The sequence below is a fragment of the Aulonocara stuartgranti genome (genome assembly GCF_965226115.1).
Source record: "Aulonocara stuartgranti genome assembly, chromosome: 4".
In the NCBI taxonomy this organism is placed as follows: Eukaryota; Metazoa; Chordata; class Actinopteri; order Cichliformes; family Cichlidae; genus Aulonocara; species Aulonocara stuartgranti.
Genome location: NC_138942.1, coordinates 37,216,157 through 37,227,368, shown reverse-complemented (window position 1 = coordinate 37,227,368; position 11,212 = coordinate 37,216,157). Strand labels below are relative to the sequence as shown.

Below are 11,212 nucleotides of genomic sequence, written 5' to 3'. Positions count from 1 at the left end.
GAAGAGAAAGGTTGGTGATGAGCACCGACAATTTCAGGAAAAGTGGGCAATGCAATATTTCTTTGTTGAGCACAGGGGCACCCCGACCTGTCTTATTTGCACAGAGAAAGTTGCGCTGCACAAGGAATACAATTTGAAACGTCATTACACAACTAGACATGCTGAGCTGGATGCAAAATACCAGGGAGACGAGAGAGCGAACCGGGTTGCCAGTCTTAAAACAGATCTACTGAGGCAGCAAGATTTCTCCAAGAAAGCAACCAAAGAGAATAATGCAGCAGTCGGAGCCACGTGGTTAGTGAGATGATTGCTAAAGCAGGGAAGCCATTCACAGAAGGTGCATTTGTCTAAAAGTGCATATTGCAGGCTGCAAATATAGTCTGTCCGGGAAAGAAAGGTCAGTTTAGCAACATCAGCCTTTCTGCCAACACCGCAGCAGATCGCATTTCTGACCTGTCAAGTGACATTTATGACCAACTGTGTGAGAAAGCCAAATGTTTCAGTGTATACTCAGTCGCTCTTGATGAGACCACAGACATCACCGACACTGCCCAGCTCCCAATGTATGTCCGTGGTGTTGATGACAGTTTTGAAGTGATGGAGGAGCTGCTCACAGTAATTCCAATGCATGGCCAGACCACCGCTCAGCAGATATTTACAAGCTGTGTGATGCCATTGAGAATGTTGGTTTGCCATGGAAGAGGTTTGTTGGAATAACAACAGATGGAGCGCCATCAATGACAGGGAGGAAACATGGACTGGTGGCACAAAACAAACTGGAAGAGGAAGGCGTGGAGGAGGCCATTGCTCTGCACTGCATCATCCATCAGCAGGTCCTTTGCAGCAAATGCCTGAAGTTTGACAATGTGATGTCTATTGTTGTGAAATGCATCAACCAAATCAGATCCAGGGGCTTAAAGCACCGAAGGTTCTGTGCTTTTCTAGAGGAAATGGAGTCAGAATATGGGGATGTGCTCGACTTCACTGAGGTACGTTGGCTCAGCAGGGGAAATGTATTAAAGAGACTTTTTGAGTTGAGAGCAGAAGTGAAGCCTTCATGGAGAAGGATGGAGTTAGTGTTCCTGTGCTAACTGATCCCAAATGGCTCATGGACTCAGCTTTTCTTGTTGATATGACACATGAGCTTAATGTACTGAACAAGACGTTACAAGGCCAGGGGCAACTTGTCAGTGCTGCCTATGACAACGTGAGAGCATTCTCCACAAAACTGGCGCTCTGGAAAGCTCAGCTCTCTCAGACAAACCTTTGCCATTTCCCAGCATGCAAGGCACTCGTGGATGCAGGCACACCATTCAGTGCTGACGAGTATGTTGATGTCATTTTGAGGCTACAGGAGGAATTTGATCACAGATTTGCTGACTTCAAGACACACAGAGCCACCTTTCACATTTTTGCGGACCCCTTCTCCTTTGATGTGCAAGATGCCCCTTCTGTGCTTCAAATGGAGCTCATTGAGCTGCAGTGCAACTCTGAACTCAAAGCAAAGTTCAGGGAGGTGAGTGGAAAAGCAGACAAGCTTGGACAATTTTTGAGAGAATTGAGCCCTAGTTTCCCTCGGCTTTCCCGAATGTTCAAGCGGACCATGTGCCTTTTTGGTAGCACATACTTGTGCCAAAAGCTCTTCTCCACTTTGAACTTCAATAAGTCCAAGTACAGGTCCAGACTTACGGATGATCATCTTCAAGACATACTGAGGGCCGCAACTGCTTCCTCCCTCAGGCCAAATCTGGCTCGGCTATGCGAGAGGAAACGCTGCCAGGTCTCTAGCAGCAAGGAGTAGGCAAGAGAAGCCATGTTCAGAAGAACAGTTCATTTTCTACAGTGTTCCATTCATGTTCAGAAGAAGGTTATAGAACTGTTAATACAGACATTTCAATCTAAACACAGCAGATATAGAAGACTGAAAGAAACACACAAGTTCACTGACTAAAAATATCTTATTATTGTTTTATTTATGTATTACAGATTGATTTATTTTCTTATTAATTCTTAATTTGTTTATTTATTTTTAATATTTTGTGTTAAAAAATAAAAATAAAGAGATTTGAGAGGATTGGAATTTTTTTAACCATGCCTTTCTTGTGGAAAACCTAATGCGGCCCAGCCTCACCCAGACTCTGCCTGCAGCGGCCCCCAGCTAAATTGAGTTTGAGACCCCTGTCCTACACCATAAATCAGTAAGAGAGGGTACGACCTCTCTCATGGCCCCAAGTGGTGTGTGCATGCCAGAGCACTCTGGAAGGCACACAGAGTCTTTACAGACTACTAAGGATCAAACCTCTATCATCATGCAATCGATTATACAACTCTAAGCATATATGAGTAAATATTTCTAAGCATAAATGACAATCAACAATATAAACCTTACAGCTGGTTTTAATAACAGAATTCATTTGTTTCTCAAATGAGAAAGAGCTATCGAGAAACACTCCTAAATCTTTAGTTCTGAACTTTTCCAGTGGGCCAAGGTCAACATTATCTGCTAATGCTAAATAGGCTGCCGTTATTAACTAATGCTAATTTGATGTGAATTAGCATTATGCACTAATGCTAACACTTTTTAACAATGTGAGTAGCTAATGCTAACACTATTTCCCTTAACTTTATAACATTGTGAACGGCTAATGCTAACACTCTTTTCCCTAGCATTACAACATCTGAGCTGCTAATGCTAAGTAGGCCGCCATTAGCACCTACGTCTATCCATCCATCCATCCATCCATTCGCTTATCCTTTTCAGGGTCGCGGGGGGTGCTGGAGCCTATCCCAGCTGTCATAGGGCGAAAGGCGGAGTACACCCTGGACAGGTCGCCAGTCTGTCGCAGGGCTAACACACAGGGACAGACAACCATTCACACTCACATTCACTCGCACATTCACACCTAGTGGCAATTTGGATTATCCAATTAACCTATCCCCACAAGCTGCATGTCTTTGGACGGTGGGAGGAAGCCGGAGTACCCGGAGGGAACCCACGCAAACACGGGGAGAACATGCAAACTCCACACAGAAAGACCCCGGCCTGATGGTGGAATTGAACTCAGGACCTTCTTGCTGTGCGGCAACAGTGCTAACCATCGTGCCACCGTGCTGCCCACCTACGTCTAATTTAAGGCAAATACGCATTAGAACCTAATGCTCATATCGTTTTCCTTTGCTTTATAGCAATGTGAGCAGCTACTGCTAAATAGCATTAGCTAATAACAGCAGTCTAATTTAATGCAAGTTAGCATCATTTGCATTATAACGATGTGAGGAGTTAATGCTAAGTATGCTGCCATTAGTGGCTAATTCTAATTAGGGGTGAATAATTATTACAAGCTAATGCTAATATCGTTTTCTCTTCCCTTTTAACAATGTGAGCAGCTAGTGCTAGGTAGGCTGAAGCTAGCAGCTAATGCTAAAGCTAAAGATAATTTGATGTGAATTAGCATTACATTAGTGAGGAGTTAATGCTAAGTAGACTGCCATTAGCAGGTAATGCTAATTTAAGGTTAATAGGAATTGGCATCTAATGCTAATACCATATTTTCTTGCTTTAACCCTTTAAAACTGGTCAGAGTGGGCACACTCCGTTTTGCGCAACTATTTTTAAATCCCGGTAGCACTGTAATCACGTGAGCTAGCGCAATAATTTTTTTTGCATATGAAACCTGAGGAGTTGTATTTACATCTTATGCCATCAGCTTGTCCTAGGTTACAGTTTCCTTCCACATATGCTTAGGACTCATATTGCTCTGCTGGAAATAGTTTATTTTGATGCATATGCTGTTATTTTGCAAATTTGCAGTATAATATTTATTTTCGTTTTTCCTGCAGTATATAAAAATTGGTGTATTTCAAAAATAAAACTATGAAGGCACTCAAAATAAATTTCCTGTGGTGGGAAACTATTTTGTGCAACTTTTTTGTATTTACAGTTTTGAGGGATAAGCCTCTTAAATTTCTCTAACTAGAAATATATGTTAAAAAAAACAAAAACGATTTTCAATTTTTTTGTAGTTTATTGCACTTTTTTGCAATTTATGTAATTACTATGCACTTAATACATACATATTATTAAAATTTAGGCTGTAATGGTTGTATTGATGTATAGCAACTTGAAATGCTCCCAAAAATGGCTCTACAGCATGTAAAAATATAATATAAGCTCTGGCGGACTTGGTTCTATGGTAGGTCTAAACGGGTTAAATCAATATCAGTAGCTAATCCGATTGTTCAGTCTGACGTCAGGTGAAGTCATTTTTATGCATTTAAGAGCTGTGTTGAATTCAACATTACAAACTGAACATTAGAACTATCCTCTTCTCCAGGATTTTCCTGATTTAACATTTCAATATGACATTTCCAGCGCTTTGTTTTCTCTGCTCACAGACAAAACAGATACACGCATGTATATACAGCCCACGTCCAGCTCTGCATGCACTCCTGCTCCATTTCTATAGAGAATAAACAACGTAACACAATCATTCTCCATTGTTTTCAACTCAACCAGCTGCATTTAATGAAGGAGTTTGAATTTACTTTACAACAGCTGCTGTTGTTTCCTGTCTGCATTCATGTTCTTAACTGTACTCCACACATTCTGAACTGGTGTACCGTAATTGTCGGGCTATAAGCCGCTACTTTTTGCACAAGCTTTGAGCCCTGCGGCTTTTAGTCAGGTGCGGCTTTTCTATGGATTGTCCATGAGCGGATTTGTTTTGTTTGTTCCGCTGTTGTACGGCACTACGTTGCCTGGCGGAAGGATCGGGGTTCAAGAGTGGTATGTTGGTCACATGTCCATCCGTCAGGCAACGTAGTGCAGTACGAGGTAGCGCGAAAAACAAACTTCAAAGTAGCGCTACCCGTTCAGCTGGAGGCCTGGATGATGAGCGGCGATAAACTTGCAAAAAGCAAGTTATGCCCAACTCCACCATTGGATTCTGACAGCGTGGAAAAGTGTGAAAACATCCACGATCACCAACAGATTTCGAAGGGCTGAATGCTGCATGATGGAGAGGAGGACACCGCCACGGCCCTTCTGAGGGTGTTCGACTCTGACACTGACAACGAGGATTTCTTTGGTTTTGAAAGTGACAACGAAAGAAAGAAGCTGAGAGTGGATGACGAAGCCACCCTGAGCCTGTTTGTTTCCGACACTGGAGGAGAGGACTTTGGTGTTTTTAGTGCGCAGGAAGATGGTGGTGAATGACTGACTTTTCTTCCGTGTCACTGCACCTGAGCCTAAAAGGTAGTCCGAATCAATTGTTCTGGTGTGCTGTGGGTTATTGTTATGTACTACATTTGTTACTCATTTATGAAGCACAGTACATGTTTTGTACTTGTAATTATCGCTACTTGTACATATACCTAAAAAGTTATGCAAATATGTACCCATAACTTGTTTTTCAAAATATTAATAAAAGGGGTGTGTCTCCAAACAGCCATCTCTTTCCTGACAATTCGCTTTGTGCATATTCTCTTACATATGATAAGTCAACATTGAAACGCCTGCGGCTTTTAGTCAGGTGCAGCTAATGTATGTACAAAACAGGATTTTCCCCTGATTTTAGCTTGTGCGGCTAATATTCAGGTGCGCTCTGTAGTCTGGGAAATACGGTAGTTCTTCCTAAAGTACTGCAGTATTCCTCCCAGTACATCCTTTTAGTTTTCCTAACTGTTTCCTCTGATGCTCGTTGCTATTCTTTCCTCAATGCAAATTCATGCTAAGCTCCTTCATATCCATCCCTGTTTCTAAACCTGTAATAATTGCTTTAATGTGTCTTTGGCCTAATTATGAGTCTGTCCATATGTTTGTAGTTCCCCACTTGCTTTGGTTTCTTAGCTCTGATTCTCTCAAATTTATCCTTGAAATCATTTACTGGCATCTCTCCCTCTCACTCCCACTATCCCCAGAACACCAGAGTATTCATCTCCTGGTTTATCCTATGGCCTCTTTGCATTTTCTCCAATCATCCCTGTTTCTAGAGTCTCACCCCATCTGCAGGCAGTCCAAGAGAAACTGCCTCTGCCATTTTCTTCTTCTTAATCTTTGATTTTTCTCTTCACTTTCTCCATTGGGTCTTCTTAGACGCACTTTCCAGAAAGCAGCAACATTTTTTGTGCCCCATTTTTCAAATTGTGCATCTTACTTCAGCTTAATGTGTTTCCTGTTTTGTTTTTACACAGGTCATGTAAAAGAAATCCTACCAGAGACTCGACAAAGCTGAACTGAAAGACAGCACAGGCAATAAATCAGAGCAGCACAGAACTTAAGCTCATGGTCCATAGAAGCTGGGCTCTACAGGTGTACCAGGACAAGCTTAGTGTAAGTCCCTCGAAAAAGTTTCACTTGTGCTGTTTCGGTGTAAATTACTGGTTTGTTTGAACAATTTCATCAGCTGAACCATAAATACTCCAAAACAATTTCTTTGTGACTCAGTGTGATTTTGCATTTTGTAATATTAGCATGTCAAACTCTACATTCTCTACACAGATGAGAAATGAAGTGTATTTAATAATAAAAGTTATCTCTCAGAGACAAAGTTAGTGTCTCATTCAGGTCTGTATCTGAGTAGCCTCAGACACATGCAGTGCTCATATTTTCTGTTTTGTGTGTCACTCAGACCTCTTCCTGACAGGGGCAGCAATTTCATTTAAAGTCCCATTCACTGATACAGGCTGCTGGAGCTCCAACCAGGAGGGTACACACATGATCCAGGGAAAAAAATTATATATGGTCTCTTAGATAAATATTAAGAGGTCCTGTGTTTTACTAAAAAATCAAAGTAGTAAAACACAGGACCTTTGGGTTAGATATAAGGTGATTTGACAAATCATGTCTGTTGTAAATGAGTAAGCCATTTATCGACCTGACTCAGGTTTTAAATCATCATCAGAAAAGACTGAATCCTGACCTGAGAATTGTACACTTTGGACTCTCCACTGCAGAAAATAGAAGCTTCAGTCCTGAATCCTGCAGGTTGTTGTTACCCAGATCCAGCTCTGTCAGACGGGAGGACTGGGAGCTCAGGACTGAGGACAGAGCTTCACAGCTTCTGTCTGACAGGTTACAGCCACTCAGTCTGAAGAAAGGATGACAAGAAGACATGAAACACTTGTGTTAAAGTATATTCATGGTGCCATGAGGAGCTACTACATTTACAATATTTCAACACTGTTTCAGGACATCCTGGAATCCTTATTACCTCATGTTACAAAAGACAAATGTGGCAGTTTAGTGTGATTTGGATGGATTCATTAAAAAAACAAAACATAAACACTGTTAATTTTTTCCAAATGAAATTGATTAAATGATGTTAATTAATGAAAAAAAAATCGATATTGCTTGATCTGACCTCAGCGTTTCCAGTTTGCAGTATTGACTCTTCATCCCAGCAGACAGAAGCTTCACTCCTGAATCCTGCAGGTTGTTGTTACCCAGGTCCAGCTCTGTCAGATGGGAGGACTGGGAGCTCAGGACTGAGGACAGAGCTTCACAGCTTCTGTCTGACAGGTTACAGCCACTCAGTCTGAAATCAAGGTGGAAGGGAGACAAGATCAACCAAACAAATCAGAGCTTTATTGCTTTTTTATTGTTTTTAAGCAGAAATCAGTGAGGTGCTGGTAGATTCTGTTCTTTTGGTTTATTACCCAACAACACACACATACACTAATATTTGTGACTTTTGTAATAGTAGCATTTACAATGCAAAGCAACAGCGATCACAGATTGAAGGGGCCTGAATAAAACTACAATGCAGTGATTTTTAAGATGACCTGTTCTTCCAATTTCCAACAACAGATTTCTCCAACCTTACAGTTAAAAATAATTCTTTATCTCATACTGAATCTTGGTGCACCTCCCCCAGTTTATTAAAATGAAGAGGTACTGAAGTTGCTGTAAGTGATGTGTGATGCCACTGATTTCCTTTCTGATCCAATACAAAGTAAAATTCAGGCTGGTATCTGCGATACTGATGAAAACTATTCCTTCAGAATCAATACAAGACATCATAAGAAAATATGATGTTTTGTATAACATAAAAAGCCTGAATTTTAAAATATTCAGTTAATAATCAAAAACAGATGTGACTGAAAATAATAAAACTGAGAAACATTTTATGGCCATTCGATCCTTTTACAACCATTGCAAGAGCTTGGTTGGCATAGCCGGCAATACGTTGGATAGTAATAAGTCCGGTGGGTGATGGGCTCCACCAGGGCTGCCCTTTGTCACCGATTCTGTTCATAAATTTTATGTTTAAAGGCTGTATCAAAAGTTCATTCAAGTTACAATATTGTGGTCAAAAGTTCTCCTTTTTTCTTTTATACTATACAACTACGCTGTCTCATGGTTTTAGGACATGGATCTGTCATGGAAGAAATCTATGACCACTTTTAATCAACATTTTAAAAATAAACATGATCACAGATTTACTCACAGAGCCTTGTTGGAGGCTTTGACCACTGGCAGCAGCCTCAGAAGAGCCTCCTCTGAAGCAGAGTATTTCTTCAGGTCAAACACATCCAGATCTTCTTCTGATGACAGTAAGATGAAGACCAGAGCTGACCACTGAGCAGGAGACAGTTTACCTGTGGAGAGACTTCCTGATCTCAGGGACTGTTGGATCTCCTCCACTAGAGAACGATCATCCAGTTCATTCAGACAGTGGATCAGATTGATGCTTTTCTCTGCAGACAGATTCTCACTGAGCTTCTTCTTGATGTACTGGACTGTTTCCTGATTGGTCTGTGAGCTACTTCCTGTCTGTGTCAGCAGACCTCGTAGGAGAGTCTGATTGGTCTGCAGTGAAAGACCCAGGAGGAAGCGGAGGAACAAGTCCAGGTGTCCATTTGGACTCTGTAAGGCCTTGTCCACAGCACTCTGGTGGAGAGATTGAAGTTTTAGTTTGTTAAATAGTTTAGACCATGTAGAGGTTGTTTGTTGTTGTTCCAGCAGATTGAGTCCAGAGTTGATGAAGGTCAGATGGACATGAAGAGCAGCCAGAAACTCCTGAACACTCAGATGGATGAAGCAGAACACCTTGTCCTGGTACAGTCCGCTCTCCTCTTTAAAGATCTGTGTGAACACTCCTGAGTACACTGAGGCTGCTCTGATATCGATGCCACACTCTGTCAGGTCTGGTTCATAGAAGATCAGGTTTCCTTTCTGCAGCTGATCAAAAGCCAGTTTTCCTAGATACTTAATCATCTTCCTGTTCTTGGGACTCCAGTGTGGATCTGTCTCAGCTCCTCCATCATACTTGACCTTCTTCACTTTGGCCTGAACCACCAGGAAGTGGATGTACATCTCAGTCAGGGTCTTGGGCAGCTGTCCTCCCTCTCTGGTTTCCAGCACATCCTCCAGAACTGTAGCAGTGATCCAGCAGAAGACTGGGATGTGACACATGATGTGGAGGCTTCGTGATGTCTTGATGTGGGAGATGATGCTGCTGGCCTGCTTCTTATCTCTGAATCTCTTCCTGAAGTACTCCTCCTTCTGTGGGTCAGTGAACCCTCTGACCTCTGTCACCATGCCAACACAGTCAGGAGGGATCTGATTGGCTGCTGCAGGTCGTGTGGTTATCCAGAGGCGAGCAGAGGGAAGCAGTTTCCCCCTGATGAGGTTTATCAGCAGCACATCCAATGAGGTGGACTTTCTAGGGTCAGTTAGGATTGTAGTTTTGTGGAAGTCCAGAGGAAGTCGACACTCATCCAGACCATCAAAGATGAACACAACCTGGAAGTCTTCAAAGCTGCAGATTCCTGCTTCTTTGGTTTCAGTAAAGAAGTGATGAACAAGTCCCACCAAGCTGAACTTTTCCTCTTTCAGCACATTCAGCTCTCTGAAAGTGAATGGAAATATGAACTGGATGTCCTGGTTGGCTTTGTCTTCAGCCCAGTCCAGGCTGTATTTCTGTGTTAAGACTGTTTTCCCAATGCCAGCCACTCCCTTTGTCAGCACTGTTCTGATTGGTTCGTCTCTTCCAGGTGAGGCTTTAAAGATGTCTTCTTGTCTGATGGTTGTTTCTGGTCTGTCTGGTTTCCTGGATGCTGTTTCAATCTGTCTGACCTCATGTTCATCATTGACCTCTGCAGTCCCTCCCTCTGTGATGTAGAGCTCTGTGTAGATCTGATTCAGGAGGGTTGGGTTTCCTGCTTTAGCGATGCCCTCAAACACACACTGGAACTTCTTCTTCAGGGTGGATTTAAGGTTACGATGACAAACTGCAGCTTGAAGTTCTGAATGAGAAGAAAAATAAACACTCAATTCCAAAAAGAACTAATCTTTAAAACATGTTGCTCCATCTTCCATCTCTGGAAAATGTCTCATTTATCCAGCAGCTTAAATCTTTAGATAAATCCTCTTACTGCTCTGCAGACGGTCAGCCAGCTCCTCCTGCTTCATTCTCCTCAGGAAGTCCACTGTGATCTTCACAAACGCCTCTCTGCTGCTGCTCCTCTGACTCTCTAAGCATTCTGGGTAATCTGGACTCAGAACCTTCTGGATCTTCTTCAGCTCGTTCTTCACAAAAGTGATGATGTTGTCCTCCAGCAGCTGGAACAGAATATTTATGAATGAGCCAATCAGACTGAAATCATGGAGCCAAACATCAGATCCATGTTGGACACACTGACGATCCACTGGTCTACAAAGAGCAGCATGGAGATGACCGTGAACAGAACAGATGTAACAGTAGTTGTTGTACATGTACAGACCATAAATATGGAGTCCAGCTGTGTTTGATGCTGCTGGGCAGACTGACCACTGGGAACCTCTGAGCTCTGCTGGTCCACTCTGTGGAGGAACCATGAAGGATTAGATCAACACAGGATAAAGATCCAGGAGTTTCTGCTCAAATAACTTCATCTGAATCAAGTCTGTCAAGTTTTAAACTCTCAGATTGTGAACATATCAGTAATTTTCAGTCTGTTTTCATGGACGTCCTTTCAGTGGTGATGTCAGGGATGATTTTGAAGAAGCTCATCAAACTGAACCATCAGCAGATCACTGCTCCAAAACCAGAACATGATCCGAGTCTCCCTCCACCACCAGAACACCAGCTTTACTAACGTGGTAGATCAGTGTAGTACAGATCAATAACTGATGAGTCATTTGATCAAAATCACTGAGTGCTTCACGTCTGACCCTCTGATGCTTCTGTAGACATTTTGCATATTTAATGAATGTCTGACAGTTTTACAT

At 42.2% G+C, this 11,212-nt stretch overlaps 2 protein-coding genes across 2 annotated transcripts in view; both read right to left on the bottom strand.

The window, feature by feature from the left end:
• Positions 1-11,055, bottom strand: part of LOC309704943 (protein NLRC3-like) — a 14,912-nt gene extending 3,857 nt beyond the window's left edge. The window contains exons 1-5 of the mRNA XM_082530462.1: positions 10,726-11,055; positions 10,378-10,564; positions 8,448-10,248; positions 7,362-7,535; positions 6,921-7,088 (exon numbers count right to left, since the gene is read on the bottom strand). Of these exons, the coding sequence (XP_082386588.1) occupies positions 6,921-7,088; positions 7,362-7,535; positions 8,448-10,248; positions 10,378-10,564; positions 10,726-10,728 (2,333 nt within the window). The 5' untranslated portion in view covers positions 10,729-11,055. The remainder of the gene's footprint in view (positions 1-6,920; positions 7,089-7,361; positions 7,536-8,447; positions 10,249-10,377; positions 10,565-10,725) is intronic.
• LOC309704923 (uncharacterized protein) overlaps positions 1-11,212 on the bottom strand; it is a 535,689-nt gene that overhangs the window by 408,369 nt on the left and 116,108 nt on the right. The window lies entirely within an intron of this gene.